Source organism: Thermomyces dupontii (assembly GCF_041956625.1).
Source record: "Thermomyces dupontii strain NRRL 2155 unplaced genomic scaffold VTN31scaffold_4, whole genome shotgun sequence".
Taxonomy (NCBI): domain Eukaryota; kingdom Fungi; phylum Ascomycota; class Eurotiomycetes; order Eurotiales; family Trichocomaceae; genus Thermomyces; species Thermomyces dupontii.
The window spans coordinates 1,012,803-1,026,328 of record NW_027192310.1 but is presented as its reverse complement, the minus strand read 5'-3'; the positions used below and the strand labels follow the sequence as shown (position 1 = coordinate 1,026,328).

The 13,526-nt window shown below is 54.0% G+C and overlaps 4 protein-coding genes across 4 annotated transcripts; 2 read left to right on the top strand and 2 right to left on the bottom strand.

The window, feature by feature from the left end:
* Window positions 1-124: 124 nt before the first annotated feature.
* On the top strand, window positions 125-1,689 carry VTN31DRAFT_4872 (uncharacterized protein; the record flags this gene model as incomplete). The annotated part of the gene is made up of 4 exons (XM_069405308.1): window positions 125-260; window positions 322-432; window positions 492-1,201; window positions 1,261-1,689. The coding sequence occupies 4 exons, from the start codon at window positions 125-127 to the stop codon at window positions 1,687-1,689; spliced, it is 1,386 nt and encodes a 461-aa protein (XP_069260385.1).
* Window positions 1,690-2,004: 315 nt separating this feature from the next.
* On the bottom strand, window positions 2,005-2,548 carry VTN31DRAFT_4871 (uncharacterized protein; the record flags this gene model as incomplete). Its single annotated transcript, XM_069405307.1, has 3 exons — window positions 2,005-2,191; window positions 2,281-2,422; window positions 2,524-2,548. The coding sequence occupies 3 exons, from the start codon at window positions 2,546-2,548 to the stop codon at window positions 2,005-2,007; spliced, it is 354 nt and encodes a 117-aa protein (XP_069260384.1).
* Window positions 2,549-2,931: 383 nt separating this feature from the next.
* Window positions 2,932-4,534, top strand: VTN31DRAFT_4870 (uncharacterized protein; the record flags this gene model as incomplete). The annotated part of the gene is made up of 3 exons (XM_069405306.1): window positions 2,932-2,966; window positions 3,047-3,126; window positions 3,186-4,534. 3 exons carry the CDS (start codon window positions 2,932-2,934, stop codon window positions 4,532-4,534), a joined length of 1,464 nt encoding a protein of 487 aa, XP_069260383.1.
* Window positions 4,535-5,454: 920 nt separating this feature from the next.
* VTN31DRAFT_4869 (uncharacterized protein) lies at window positions 5,455-6,561 on the bottom strand (the record flags this gene model as incomplete). Its single annotated transcript, XM_069405304.1, has 1 exon — window positions 5,455-6,561. The coding sequence occupies one exon, from the start codon at window positions 6,559-6,561 to the stop codon at window positions 5,455-5,457; it is 1,107 nt and encodes a 368-aa protein (XP_069260382.1).
* Window positions 6,562-13,526: the final 6,965 nt, after the last annotated feature.

Below are 13,526 nucleotides of genomic sequence, written 5' to 3'. Positions count from 1 at the left end.
TGAAAGAAGTCTCTTTGTATAGTATTTTACGCTTTTGCCCTGGGAGCTTGCTGAGCACATTGGTCTTGTTTCCTAGCTGCTCCTTCCCATCAATTATCCGCCCCGGCGCGGATCCCTCTCCAGAATGAGGTGGTTCTCGCTCTTGGCACTTCTTTTCTGGAGTGCTTACGCATGGGCATTGAGCAGCTCCGGGTCACGACTGTTGGTTGTTCTGGATGAGAACCAGGGAGCGTACTCGACATTATGGGCGGATCTTAAGGGTACGCACCGGGCCTGACCAGGATCTGGAGTGACATCGTTGACATTGGAGCGGGTGTGCAGAGCGTGGGTACACGATTACCTTCAAGTCTCCCAAGGACGAGCAATTGTCGCTATTCGAACATGGAGAACGCGTCTACGACCATCTTATGATTTTCCCTCCCAAATCCAAAGGTTTGATTGCCGTTTTAATAGTTTTACTCGCGCGTCATGGTCATTGACATCTCGAATAGGACTTGGGCCGTCATTGACACCCAAGATTCTCCTGGACTTTGTCAACCAGGAGGGTAACGTCCTCCTTGCGCTCTCTGGAAAGTCGTCGACGCCGTCCGCCATTAGCTCTCTTCTCCTGGAGTTCGACATTCACATCTCGCCCGACCGCTCTTCCGTAGTTGTTGACCATTTCAACTACGATGTTCTGTCCGCTGCTGAAAATCACGATGTGTTGGTTCTCCCGCAGCCGAAACCTGTACGGTCGGATGTGAAATCATTCTTTGCTGGGGAGGGAGTGTTGGCGCTCCCGCGAGCAGCAGGGCAAGCACTCGGTTATGCGAGCCCTCTGCTCGTTCCGATCTTGCAGGCGCCGGACACTGCCTATGCCTACAGTCCTCGTGAAAAGTCGGAATCGGTGGATGATGGGTTTGCCACCGGGACGCAACTGGCTCTGGTATCAGCCTTGCAAGCCCGGAATTCCGCCCGCTTCACCGTGCTTGGGTCCGTGGAAGCCTTGGAGGATCAATGGCTCACCGCCTCGGTCAAGAAACTAGGAAGCAGCGAGAAGATAACCGTGGCTAACCGCGAGTTTGCTAAGAAGCTGACCGCCTGGACTTTCAAGGAGCTTGGTGTGCTGAAGGTCGGGAAGATCGAGCACTATCTCAGCGACAAAGAGGGCAATATCGAGGGTGACATCAATCCGACCATCTACCGGGTCAAGAACGATGTGGTATGCTTGTCTTTCCATCTCTTAGCGTAAACATGACTCTGACGGCGTGATGTTTCCAGACGTTCAACATCGAACTCTCCGAGTATGACATGGACAACTTTGTGCCCTTCGAGGTGCCTTCTGAGGACGCCATTCAGCTAGAATTCACAATGTTGTCTCCATGGCATCGCTTGAATCTGCAACCAAAACTGCAAACCAGCAACAGCACCGTGTTCAGCACTTCTTTCACTGTCCCGGACCGGCATGGAGTTTTCTCATTCCGCATCAACTACAGACGTCCATTCTTGACGAACATCGAAGAAAAGCATGAAATCACGGTTCGGCATATTGCGCACAACGAGTATCCGCGGAGTTGGACAATCACTGGGGCCTGGGTTTGGATCGCTGGGCTGTATTCGGTAATCGCCGGGTTTCTTGCCTTTGTCGTTTTGTGGCTGTATTCTGCGCCATCATCAACAAAGGCAAGACCCGAGAAGAAAGTGCAATGAACTTATCAGTCCGGGAAAGAATCACAATCAAATACCATGTTCTACTTTACATTGGGAATGTATTGTATGCTATGGCTCAAAACTATTAGACATGCTGACAAGCTTGTGAGTGAGCACCACAAATTCCAAGCCAGCGAGAGGGGATCCATAAAAATTGGGACGTTCAACCACCCCGTGATAGATATGTCATACAGTATCGTATTGTACAGTTCATGACAGATAAACTTTTGTACCTGTACCGACAACTCCGGAGCTATGCCAAAGCGTCCCTGAAATGATCTCGTTGTCGGAGTAGGATATGCGGCCAAGACAAAGTTAAAGCCCTCTTGTCTTTTCCGGGTCCATCTGAGCCTCATTCCCATCGGTCTCCTTGGCCACCGCGAAAGCCGGTTGTCCTGCATACAACTGCCGTGGCGGCGCTGTCTGCCCGCTTTCGAGATCCTTGGACACCGAGATGGGCGCGTTACCGCGAAATCGTTTCCGCATGTCGACCATTCCACGCCTGAATGTTTGTCGGAACAAGACAAAGAACTATTAGCCGCCATGATCGAGACTCGCTGCAAGGGAAATACTATATAGAACGATCCGTACTTGCACTCGGAAAGCGCCTTCAACAATTGTCGACATCGCGTCGGCAATTCCTCAGAGAGCGGTGGCCGGATGCAATCGTTGGCTGAATGGCGCTGGACCATCACGCAGTCTGATTCTTGCAGACATTGGGCCAGCGCGCTTCCTGATCAGTTAACTGATGAGTATCCTGCTGATCCATTTTCTTGTTTTCCCGGTTTCATGGGGTTCCAAGTAGGGCGCATGTTGAAGTAATTGGAAACTCACGTATGTCTTTACATGAGCTCGGCATGTTGACAATACTGAGAGGATGGGATAACGGTCGTAGGTCTCAATTGTCAGCACGAGTACACAGTGTCAGCAGACTAGCAGAGCTCGCCGTCAATCTTCCACCTTTTTCTCGAAGAGGCTAGCGCGGGCTCCGGCCAAAATCTCGATCGGCAGATATGATTGGTCAATGATCCTTCCATTGGCCCACAGTATCGAAATCGGTCATCGCGATGTGTCCTCTCGTTTTCACGTGAAGTTACCATCATTAAGTAATTGCTGGCTTCATCCAGTTCTTTTCTCTAAGCTTATTATCATAGGAGTAGAGATACTCATGGACTCCGTAGATTACATCCATTCGAGGATGCTGGTCATCGCTGAACCCATTTCCACCATATCACAGACAAGATGTTCCGTGTTCCGTTCCTAGGTCGTCTTTTCTGGTGAGTTCATTCTTGGTCGACAGTGACCTCAAATACCAACTTCTTGATCAGATTTTTGCTGATACTTTTCGCCTCTGTAGGTCAGAGTATCTGGCTTTGTTTGCGTCGCTATCACTAGTATTTTTAGAAGGCATTATAAGGATCATCACGAGTTGCCTTCGTACGTGGCGCGTCACTGGTACCTTAGGTTTTGCGGCTGGAGAGACTAACGGTCAACAGCTGCTCCGGTGATTCGATTCTTTTACAGCCAGTCCAAGTTCATGTTCAACCTCGTATCAACTCCTCAGAGTCGACAAGCACGGGCGAAGCAAAGTAAGAGCTTTGCGCAATTGATCGCTGAGACGCACGACTTTGCCGACCTATGCGCCCTTTTCGGATACGAGGCCGAGGAGCACATTGTTCAGACTGGGGATGGGTATTTGCTTGGTCTCCACCGTATCGCCAATCGCAAAGGCGAGGAACAAGTGCGAGTCAACGCCGGAGAAGGGAGTCTTCGGAAGAAGGTCGTGTACCTGCATCACGGCTTGCTTATGAATAGCGAGGTGTGGGTGTGTCTGACGGAAGAAGAACGATGTCTTCCTTTCCAACTTGTCGAGCGAGGGTATGATGTCTGGCTGGGAAACAATCGGGGCAACAAGTACTCCAAGAAATCGACCCGATGCTCACCGACGTCGATTGAATTCTGGAATTTCTCCATTGATGAATTCGCTTTCCACGATATCCCTGATAGTATCGAGTACATTCTCGAAGTCACAAAGCAGTCGTCATTGTCGTATATCGGATTCTCACAGGGAACTGCGCAAGCATTCGCAACGCTTTCCATTCATCCGAGGCTCAATGAGAAGGTGGACGTTTTCGTCGCGCTGGCGCCGGCCATGTCGCCCGCGGGATTTCATAACGCTGTGGTGAACTCCTTCGTGAGGGCGTCGCCGCAGGTGTTGTACCTGGCATTTGGACGACGCAGCATTCTCAGCTCAACCGCCATGTGGCAAGCGATCCTGTACCCGCCCATCTTTGTCCGAATCATCGACGTCTCGGTGCGGCTGCTGTTCAACTGGACGAACGTCAACATCAGTCAGCATCAGAAATTGGCCGCTTACCCGCATCTCTTTTCGTTCACCAGTACCAAATCGGTGGTACACTGGTTCCAGATCATTCGGAACAAGACGTTCCAGATGTTCGATGACGAAGTGCACGGTCCGCTGAGTATCGGAACCAGCAGCCGGTACTACAAGCCAGTGCGATATCCAACGCGAAACATCAAGTCGCCAGTCGTTCTCCTCTACGGAGGGAGTGACAGCCTGGTGGACATCGATGCGATGCTCCAGGAATTGCCGCGTCAAACTACCGTGAGAGAGATTCCGTCATACGAACACCTGGACTTCTTGTGGGCTGCAGATGTCGACAAACAAGTCTTTCACCATGTCTTTGAGGCACTGGACACATACAGCAATGGCTGTTCCACCGTTACTCGGACAGCCGATGGAACCCCCGACGTTTGGCGAGAAAGACAGCGCGCTAAAGTTGAGAATGCAGTGAATGCAGGAATAAGCGACGACTGCACATAAGGTACCACCACGATGCTCTCCCCCGAACGATCTACGTCCGCCAGTTTCTCGTCGCGCCCTCGATTGTCGCAGCACTCAATGCAAGAAAGGAAACCAAGACATGTGTGTGTCTGACGCGGTGAGTTTACTCAAATCGAACGAAACCACCTAGGTTTGTGCAGCCTTTTTATCCTCATTTCTTCTGATCCATGTACGTACTATCGATACACCGGCATATGTATATTCCTTTAAAAAACCCTAGTTATAGATACATGAATCTATAATCCCTAATGTCCATGAGTCGACCGGTTCTTGCTCCCCGTCGTTCCCTTGGTGCCCTTCGAGCTAGGATTCTTCAAATGTTCTCCTCCTTGGCGGCGAGCCGCGGCTCGATTCGGTGGACTCGGTGGGCGGTTTGCTTGCGCCTCCGCCTCTTCCCGTGCGCGTACGACGTTGTCGAAGTCGTCGACGGGAGCGTCCTCATCAAGGACTCGTCCGAAGGCCTTGCGGGGTTTCGGAGGCTGGGGATCGATGGGTTTGTTGGGCATTTTTCGCCTTTGGAGTAGGAACCGGAATCAAGGAAGGATCGTGCTGGGAATGTATAAGATAGAAGAAACAACTGATACCGTACGTACCTCGGTCGCCGTTGAACACTTTACATGTGAGGAAGCCATGATCAAAGTCACAGAGGTGATGACATCATGATGCAAGTACGGAATATGGACGGAGTACATATACAATACCCTACTCGAATTTACGAGAAATCGGGAGTGGTAAGCTACTACGTTTGGGCAAGCGCTTAGTCAGGCCCTCGCTTAGCGGCTTAAGGATCCTTCTTTGACCAGCCCACACTGGTATTTTTCTTTCATACCTCTTCAGTTCCACGATGTCGTAGTTGCAGGCGTACAATCACGCACATGAGCCCTCTCACTTGGATATAGTTACTGTAGCACTTGGTTAGACGTCCAGAATAACAATACGACAAAAGGGAATACGGTTACGGGATTTCTCGAGCACCCTCGCTGCGATTCACCGCCGCGGGGTTCGAGTTCCCCGGTATCTCTGCCGCTGCCGGGGTCGCGCCTTGACCACCAACAGGTGGTGTCAGGATCCGGAAGGGGAAGTCCACCACGGGCACGTCTGCGAGACGGTCGGTCGAGAGACCACAACTTTGCTCCCCGGGTCGCCAGCTCCCCTTCAACCCTTGTGAGCCGTCCTCTGAGCTCTCGGCTCCCGCCGGCGGCCAAGCTGTCTCGCATCGCTGCCTGCTCCTGCTGATGGGTGCGCAGATGATCCGCCACCATCGGTATCGTTTGCTGGAGGCGCACCTGGTACGGCTGCTCGGCTGCGCATGCGCGAGGCACCCAGTCGACGAATTCCCAGTCATCTTCTCGGGAGAATACCGGGCTGGACCGGAGGGGAGAAGTGCGGTTACTCCAACTGCAGGATGGGCAAGTCTTGCAGGAGGATGATTCGCAGCTGCCGGAGCAGATTAAAAAAAACCCGGACGCCAGGTCGTCCCGGTCGAACCGCTGGTGCTGCCGCCTCTCCAGCTGTACCCCCTTCACCACCTCCGGCAACTGAGCGCAGAACAGTGTGGGACTGAGGTTGTCGTAGACCATCGGAGCCAGTCGTCGCCCCAAGGCCACATAAATCGTTTCAGGGAACTCCGGTACAGGTACCCTGGCATGGGGGATGTAATAGTTGCCCGGTGTCCTCAAGTCGACGCCCGCCATTGCTTTGGAGAATTCGCACGGGACGTTGGTCAGATAGCAATTCGTCATTGCATCGGTGTTCCAATGCCCTGCCCGGCAAATCTCGGCTTCGCTCACCCTCCTCAGCTCCGCGGCACGCGCGCCGTTGAACCGCCCGGCACGGGTCTGCTTCCGGGTGAACAAACCAGCCCCTTTGTACGCCCGATTCACCCAGTCCAGCTGAGGTCTCGTAGGAAATCGGGGCCGTGACCTTCTCTCCCTCCAGGAGATGCGGATCGTACCATAACTTGCGAAAGTGGAACTATAGCACGACATCCCCCGGCGATGTCCCATTGGTAAAATAGATAGAAGGCCACATGTGACAGGCCGCACAGTTTCGGATCAAGTTTGCGGGCAACCGACCTTCCTTCGACGTGGCCTGGTTGGTTTGTCTTTGCCGTGCCTCCTTGCAAACTGCATCACATAACACGGCGGCGGTTTTCCTCGCTGCCTTTGCCGCCTCTGCCGCTCGAGGCTCTGCCTCAAACTGCGATTTTCTGACTCAAGTGTTGAAACTTCCATCGACATGTTGTGAATTCCACGAACGAGCTTTCTGACCCTTCTGTCTCTAGTATCTTCCAGAACTTCGTACAGTAGCTCCCTCATTCCCCTCCAGTCCTCGGGATCGAAGTCGGATGAATCACTAGAGGAGGTTGGTGACTCGCTCCTGGCTCGAAATCGCTCAAGAACGCGGTCAGGATTGAAGGTGTTGAGACCGCACGCTTCAGAACCTGACAGGATATTTTCAGCCGTAACGGCCTTTTTCCAGGCCGTGTAGAAGAGATTCAGGAAGTCTCCTTTCTTGATCGTGGTCAACCCTTGTGATTTCTTCATGAATTCCGTCAGTTCGTCGTTGTACGCAGCCGCTAGTGGGCGGAAGACGGAAACATCTAGTGGCTGTAAGGTATGCGTTGAATGAGGTGGTAAAACCGCCACTAGAATCTTGTTCTCGAGGCAAAAATCCATGAATTGCATCGTAAGATGCGACCCGTGGCCGTCGAGAATCAGCAGCTTATAGGATGATCGCGCCTGCTTCTTCGTTTGCCGACCGAAGACCTCCACCAGCAATCTGTAGCCAATTTCGTCGCTGGTCCAGCCTGTAGGCGATGCGGTGAGGAAGATCTTATGGAAATTAGGGTCAAAATCCTCGACCCATGTGTCCATTGTGTTTCCACTGGCCGACCGGTAAATAAGGCCTGGATCCAAGGAAGTTCCGTCGGCGCAAACGCATGCTACCACCGTCACCCATTCGCGGTTTCCGTCCTGAATGATGTGCTTCAACTCCCCTTTCTCGTAGAGGCGTCTTGAAAAGATTCACTTCATTTTTGAGAGCACACCAATCATAGAACCTTTCTCGTCCGCATTAAACATCAACCACGGTTTGATGTCGTATTGCTCCATCTGCCGCGCCATGAGATCGAAATAGTGCTCGTACTTCGTGACGGAATCAGCTTTGTGCCTCGCCTGATCCATGGTTGTCGTCCATCGAGAAACGAGCTCGAGTTTGTGTCGTTCGATGAAACGACCAGGCAAGCTTGTCTCGATATTTTTTGGCGATTTTCGGCGGCGATATCTTGGTCGGTGGCAGACCTTCCTTACAAAGCTTTCGACGTAATTGACAAGGTATTTCTCCTGGTCTGGGTCCAGCTATTTTGATCGTAGGCAGCAAATCTAGCGCAGATCGGATTGAAAGCACGAAGGATACAGAAAGAAAGGGAGTCCAGAAAGGGGCAGAGGGCCGCGACAAACTACCACATTCGGTTGATCACGTGCCAAAAGAGCCCTAGCCCTACTGAGTGACTGGCTTCAGGGCAGGAACTCCTGTGGGCTCTAACATCACCCCCCTCCGAAACGGCGGCATATCCTCATGCTGGTAGGTCGTCTTCAGGATTATCTGGAAAGGAAGTCATCATCCGCTTCCCATGCACGTAACCACTCCTCGAGGCGCTTGGGCGGTCCAGGCTTGTCGGGGTATCGCCTGTGAAAGTCTGGACTTTGTGCGGTGCTCCTTTCAGGTTGCGCCGTGCCGCGCCATTTTACGCGGTACTGGAGCTTTCCGTGGTAGACACGTGAAGCCAGGATCTCCTCGACCTCCCATTCGTCCTCTTCGTGAATCCGTACGGTACTGGCTCTGCAGGATCTGTCACCTGGCCAGGCCAGGCGTCATTAGCTGCGCGTCGGAGCTTGTCCGGCGAGAAGATGGGTGGATTTTCATGCTGTCGGGGAAGAGCCAGTCGGTAGCTGTTGCCAATCTTCTCGATAATCTCGAAGAGGCCCTCGTTCTATTCTCCTAATTTTCGGCTTGGTCCGCTGACGTCATAGTCCGGGAGGGTTAGAAACACTTCATTTCCCGACGTCGAAGTTCTCTTGCCGGCGGTGGCGATCAGCCTGGACGGACATGGCCTCCTGCCCTTTCTGTGCATTGGCCCGCGCAAAGTCCCGGATTTCCTGTAGCTTCTCAATTCGCTTGCGCGCTTCTTCGCGGTTCTGTCTTTCCTCTCGAGGCGTGAGGGGCGGTAGAGGTTGCCAGTCGAATGAAGTTCGAGGTTCGTAAACGTTAGCAACGAGGAACGGGGATGCTCCGGTGGAAGCGCTGTCAACGGCCGCTGCGGCGTGATGCATCATGGGTAGCCAATCGTCCCAGTCGTCCTGATATTCGTTCACGAAGGGGCGCAGCCGCACCGTCAGGTATTGGTCCGTGAACTCCGTTTGGCCGTTCGTCTGGGCATGGTGGGCAGTCCTGAGCTTCAGTTTGATCCCCAGCAGTTTTGTCAATTCTTCCCAGAATTGCGAGACGAATTGGGGGCCGCGATCGGAAACGATGGTCTCGGGGGCTCCGTAATAGCGGTAGAATATTTCAAGGAACAAGCGCGCAAGGTCTCGCGACGTTGCCGTCCTCGTGGTCGGCCGGGAGATTGCGCTTCTCGCTCAAACGACACACAATGACGAGGATGGAATCATTGCCCCTCTTGCTCTTCGGCGCATCCAGGAAATCCGTGGAAATGTGCTTCCATGACCTATCAGGGATGGGAAGAGGCTTGAGGAGTCCTGGAGCCTTGTCGAGACATGTGTGTGTCTGACGCGGTGAGTTTACTCAAATCGAACGAAACCACCTAGGTTTGTGCAGCCTTTTTATCCTCATTTCTTCTGATCCATGTACGTACTATCGATACACCGGCATATGTATATTCCTTTAAAAAACCCTAGTTATAGATACATGAATCTATAATCCCTAATGTCCATGAGTCGACCGGTTCTTGCTCCCCGTCGTTCCCTTGGTGCCCTTCGAGCTAGGATTCTTCAAATGTTCTCCTCCTTGGCGGCGAGCCGCGGCTCGATTCGGTGGACTCGGTGGGCGGTTTGCTTGCGCCTCCGCCTCTTCCCGTGCGCGTACGACGTTGTCGAAGTCGTCGACGGGAGCGTCCTCATCAAGGACTCGTCCGAAGGCCTTGCGGGGTTTCGGAGGCTGGGGATCGATGGGTTTGTTGGGCATTTTTCGCCTTTGGAGTAGGAACCGGAATCAAGGAAGGATCGTGCTGGGAATGTATAAGATAGAAGAAACAACTGATACCGAAACGTACTCGGATAGGACATGGGCGTGGGGCGTTTCCCCCCCCCCCCCCCCCGGGCCAGTAGTATCGGGCTCGCACTAGTTGCAAGAGTTTGCGTTGACCCGGTTGAGCCATGGAAGGTTGATCATGGATCTCCTTCAGCAGTCTGGCGCGAAGAGTTTCATCCTCGCCAATAGGAACTACGAGTCGGCCATGACGTAGCAAAAGTCCTCCTTCAACAGTCAAACGGACTGTCTTCCTTATCAGCTTCCTCTCAGAAGGGGTCCAGAGACCTAGAGGTAGCTGAACGGTTCAAATTTGTAACATCATCCGACACGGCAATGGCCAGCTCGACAGGCGCCAGCTCTGCCCTGATCCGGGAGCCAAGATTGTCCGGCTTTAGGAATGTCTGCAATCGTTCTTTCCCTTTTGTTTTTGCCTCTCTGGGCGACTGAGAGTGTCTACCAGTGTGTTCTTACCGGGACGACAGCAGATCACGAAGCGAAACCGGGAGAGGAACTCGGCCCAACGGCCTGCCGGGCGTTCAGTTTCTTCGTCGTCATAAAATACTCGAGAGCTCGGTGATCGTTGAACCTCGAAGGGCTCCTCTCGCCGCAAGCCCTCTAGCTCCGCCCTCCACTCGGCTAACGCCTGATTACAGCGAGCATCTCCTTGTAGACGAGTAGAAGGCGACCGGGTGCCAACATCCGTCCTCTGATCTCTGAGATAATACTCCAGCGATCATTTCGTCAGAAGCATCGGTTTCCACTTGAGCTCCACGGGATGAGTCGTATCGGTAAAGGACAGGAGCACTGGTGAGCAATGACTTCAACTTCTCGAAAGCTTCCTGGCACTGGGGAGTCCACACGAACGGTGTGTCTTTCTTGGTGAGCCGGTATATGCTTCGCAACCCGGCTGTATGCGCGGATAAACCGTCTGTAGAAGTTGCAGAAACCAAGAAAGGAGGGTACCCCTTGCACCGTTTCGCCCATTTGGTGATCACCGCAACCTTCTCTGGATCGACCTCGATGCCATCCGTGGTAATGACGAAGCCCAAGTACTTGGTACGCTGCACGCGGAATTCACACTTGCGGATGCTTGCCTGGAGTCCAGAATCCCGGAGCCGCTACAGTACAGGCTTGACGTGTTCTTTGTGTTCCTCCAGGGTTCTGCTGTAGATGAGGATGCCGTCTACGTACGCGGGCATAAAACGCCCCAGATAGTCGAGAAAGGTGGTGTTCATGAATCGTTGAAACACGCTGGGTTCGTTTGATAACCCGAACGGCATCACGCAGTATTTGAAGGATCCATAACGCGTGCGGAAGGTCGTCGAATCCTCAGATTCAGCGCTCATGCGGATTCGGTGGAAACCCTGCCTCACGTCTAGCTTCGTGAAGTGTCGGGCGCCTTGAAGCCGGTCCATGAGCTCATCGATCAGCGTGAAAGGATATTGGTCTTTCTTCGACATAGGTTCAATTTCCGGTAATCCACACAGAATCTCAGCTTGCCTGCAGACCGGGCCACTCGGGCCACTAGGACAGGCGAGGCCAACGAGGCTGCAGAAGGGACAATGAACCCCTTGTCGAGGTTCGCCTCTAGGTACTGCTTCACTGCTTCAAGTTCCTCAAGGCTCACTCTACAAAGTGGCGCATGCCCGATGTCTTTGGCGGGATTTATTCCAGGTTCAAGCTCGATGCGATAATCAACTCACTCCCTGCGCGGGGAAGGTGGTCGGAAGCCCTCTTGGAAAACACGTCGCGATATCTTTTATAACACACCGGGAGTTGCTCGTCGATAAGCTGCTCTTCATCTTCCAGTTCGGTGTTTGTGACCCGCATCCGCGATTTATCCTCGATGGCCCGGTCGAGCTCATGGAGCGTAGTGATGAAACTCTCAGACTTTGGGCTGCGGATGTGCCTCTTGTATGCGTTCGACCGTTCACGCTCCTTGTTGGACAGTCACGAGCGAGATGGCCACAACCCTGACACCCGTAGCACTGTCGATCGCCGTGTTTTTTCGTGTCCCGCCGCGGCGTCCGCATTGTCGGTCCGATCGGCCTTCGGCGTGGGTCCCCCAGCGGTGCCGGAACCTCCGCGCCCAAAGTTGCCCGGCTTGGAACGACGAGGCTGTGCGGGCTCAATGCCCTTCAGGACGTGGGCGGATTGCGAACAGATGTCCTGGAACTCCTTGAACGTTTTTGTACTGGCGAAAGATGCCGCCACCATCCGCTTCAAGCTGGGGCTCAGCTTGCGAAGGAAATCGGATTTGTAGGTAGTCGTTTGTTGGGATCTGTGCCCCACGAGGTGCAGGAATTTAGCGAGGAACGCGTCGTAATCGTCCCCATTCCTAGTGACCAGATCGCGGTATTCATCCTTGGCAATCTGCAGCTTGTTCGGATTCACGTAGAGTATTCAACAGATGTTCGAAGATTTCCTCTGCAGGCACGGCTATCTACAGATCGTAATAGGCTGTCAATCTAATTCAAAACACTACTAGTAGTACATGTAGGGCCGGTTAGCGGGGCGCCCAAACCGGTTGCACCATCCCTTTGCCGCCCCTGACCGCCTGCCTCGCACGGTCCTGGCGACGTACGCCTGCCCCGATTCGGTATTAGCGTCCCTCCGTCTCGCCGGCAAGGCATATAAAGCCCAGGTGCGTCCCCCAAAGGTCCAGCACCCACTTTGCACCTCTTCATCCTCCCTCCTTTCCCTCCCGGCTCGCCTCGGGCCCCCATGGCCCCATGGCTGATGGCTGCGACCGATCGGCGCCGTCGACCCTGCGCCATCGAATCATCTTCCTCTTCCTTGAATGAGGCGAAATGCGTCCACCCTTCCCCTGCGACCGCTCAGGAGGTCCATGACTGAACACGAGCTGCTGCAGCCAGCCAGCCAGCCAGCCAGCCCGCTCCTTCCTCCCTTCGTCAATTCATCTTCCCAATTTTGGGTCTCAGTCCCTCGGACCGATCCTGCGGTTGCCGCCGAATGAAACGAATGAAGCGGGTTCAGGGTCGAGCATCCCCGTCCGCCATTCGGACGGCTCGCCTCTCCAGCAGGGAGGGGAGATGCAACCGGAGGCGCGACCCGACCTTCCCGTGGACATGCCGGTGAGTCGCGCCGCTCTAGATTGCGCGGCACGGACTTTCCACTCTACCGTCCTCCGGGCGTCGACAATCCTTACGCCGTCCGGTCTACGGGCCGTCACCCTCCGACCTCCGACCTGGACGCTGGACTTGGCGCGCTCGGGGGCTCCACTCGTAATAATCGTGCGTTGAGGAGGCGGCCGTACACGCCATCGGTCTCCATTCGATGCCCCGCCAACCCAGTTCTCCCCATCCGCTTCGGCTTTTGCTTTTGATGCGGCGGCCAATCACGAAAATGCCGCACTCGTCTTGTCTTTGCCCTTCCCTGAAGACTGATACCACCGAACTTCCAGGAGGGGAACCGCGGCGGGAGAATCGGCATGGCTGCTGGCTGCTGGCTGCTGGTGCCTGGGACTTGGACTTGAAAATTCGAGCCGGGATCAGCTGCCTCTTCCGGTTCAGGTTCAGCTGCCGGCTTCGGTGGCGACGTCCTCGTGATCGATATGCAGATCTCGAGACGGGCGGTTGTTGTGGTGCAGTTGGGGGGGGGGGGGGGGAAGACTTGGCGAACGTACAGAGAACGGCCATCCGCTTATAGAGCAGGACAAAGAGCGCGCCCTTGGTTCCCA